The sequence below is a fragment of the Andrographis paniculata genome, unplaced genomic scaffold, assembly GCF_009805555.1.
Source record: "Andrographis paniculata isolate CXL003 unplaced genomic scaffold, ASM980555v1 Contig86END, whole genome shotgun sequence".
Classification (NCBI taxonomy): Eukaryota; Viridiplantae; Streptophyta; class Magnoliopsida; order Lamiales; family Acanthaceae; genus Andrographis; species Andrographis paniculata.
The window spans coordinates 1,371,026-1,372,996 of record NW_026137624.1 but is presented as its reverse complement, the minus strand read 5'-3'; the positions used below and the strand labels follow the sequence as shown (position 1 = coordinate 1,372,996).

At 49.1% G+C, this 1,971-nt stretch overlaps 1 protein-coding gene across 1 annotated transcript; it reads left to right on the top strand.

Annotated features, from left to right (window-relative positions):
- The first annotated feature begins 1,200 nt into the window (after positions 1-1,200).
- Positions 1,201-1,746, top strand: LOC127242399 (uncharacterized mitochondrial protein AtMg00810-like). Its single transcript, XM_051261927.1, has one exon. It carries the CDS (start codon positions 1,201-1,203, stop codon positions 1,744-1,746), a length of 546 nt encoding a protein of 181 aa, XP_051117884.1.
- The last annotated feature ends 225 nt before the right edge of the window (positions 1,747-1,971 follow it).

The following is a 1,971-nucleotide window of genomic DNA, read 5'->3' as shown; positions in this document are numbered from 1 at the left end:
TCAGTCCTTTTGAAAGACTATTTAATCGTACCCCTGATTATAGTCTTCTCCGCCATTTCGGTTGTGTCAGTTTTTTCCTCCTCCCTCCTCATGAGTGCACTAAGTTAGAACCTCGCGCGCGTCTGTGTTGCTTTCTGGGATACGGGTTAGAGCATAAGGGTTATCGTTGTTGGGATCCCATTTCCAATAGGCTACATATTTCTCGTCATGTCACATTTTGGGAGGATACCAAATTCTCTTCCTTGTCCCACTTTCGAGTCCCCTTTGATTGTTCATCTCCGTTCTTTGCTTTGTCCTCTCCACCTCTGTTCCCCTCCGGTGACACGGCTCCGTCTCCCGCTCCTGACGCTGTCCCGGTTGCGCCTCCTGAACCGACACTGATCCCCGAGCCTACTTCTACTCTCGACTCCGATACATCACCATCACCAGAGCCCGACAAGACTTCGATCTCAGCCCCTGATCCTGGCCCTCGTCGTTCCACTCGGGTTAGTCACCCTCCTACTCACTTACTTGATTATCACTGCTTCTCTGCCACCTTGTCCCATCATGAGCCCAGGTCCTTTCATGAGGCGTATGCGGATCCGTTGTGGCGGCAGGCTGTGTCTGAGAAGTTGGAGGCTTTGGAGAAAACCCATACGTGGGATATGGTCGACTTCCCTCTGGCAAGAAACCTATTGGCTGCAAGTGGGTATTCAGAATCAAAACTCACTCTGATGGATCCATCGAGCGCTACAAGGCGCGTTTGGTAGCCAAAGGCTACACCCAGCAGTATGGTATCGACTATGATGTGACATTTGCCCCGGTTGCTCGTCTCACCTCTGTCCGCTGTCTTATCGCCAACGCTGCCGCTCATAGGTGGCCCCTGCATCAACTTGATGTCAAGAATGCGTTCTTGCATGGTGATTTATCGGAGGACATCTACATGTCTCCTCCTCCTGGTTTTCCTACCTCTTCCAAGGTATCCAAACTTCGTCGTGCCCTATATGGTTTGAAACAGGCACCTCGAGCTTATTTTTCGAAATTTAGCTCTGCTCTACTCCAGCTTGGCTTTACTTCTAGCGATCATGATTCGGCTCTCTTCCTTCGACGTGGGTCAGCTGGAATTACTGTTTTATTGTTTTATGTGGATGGCATGATCATTACGGGAGATGATGCATCAGGTATCTCTGAGTGCAGGCTCATCTACACCGCCACTTTGAGATGAAGAGTTTAGGGCCTCTTCGGTACTTCCTAGGACTTGAGATCTCCGACACCTCCGACGGATATTATCTCTCTCAAGCCAAGTATGCCTCCGACCTCCTATCTAGTGCCAGTCTCACTGACTCCAAGACTGCTCCTACACCTCTTGATTCTGATTGTCCTCTTACTCTGATGGACGGCGTTCCCTTTGATGATCCGACTTTGTATCGTCACCTGGTGGGAAGTTTGATCTACCTGACTGTCACTCGACTGGATATTGCTTATGCCGTCCATATCGTCAGTCAGTTTATGTCTGCTCCTCGGACGACTCATCATTCTGTTGTCCTACGGATTCTCCTGTACGTCAAAGGTACTCTTCTTCATGGGCTTCATTATTCCGCTTGTTCTTCCTTAGTTTTGACCGGGTATTCTGACGCTGATTGGGCGGGAGATCCCTCTGATCGCCGCTCGACCACCGGGTTTTGCTTCTTCCTTGGCGACTCGCTTATTTCATGGTGCAGCAAGAAACAAACGGTTGTCTCCCGGTCCAGCGCAGAGTCCGAATAGAGATTGACATGGATTAGGATCATCTCCATGAATCAAACTCGAAAACAAGTATCTAATATGTATTCGGGAACTTACAAATGCTGAATCGAAAATTGAAATAGAAATAGGATAAGTTGAATTCCAAAAGCAATCACTCCTCTCGAGCAAGCACTTTCGAGAATCCACGGACTGTCCGAGGCTGCCGATGCATCTTCCGTTTCTCACGCAATTGCATCCGAAGCTCAA

Excerpts from the sequence above, each read along its gene's own strand:
- LOC127242399 (XM_051261927.1), top strand. The coding sequence starts at position 1,201 with ATGAAGAGTTTAGGGCCTCTTCGGTACTTCCTAGGACTTGAGATCTCC.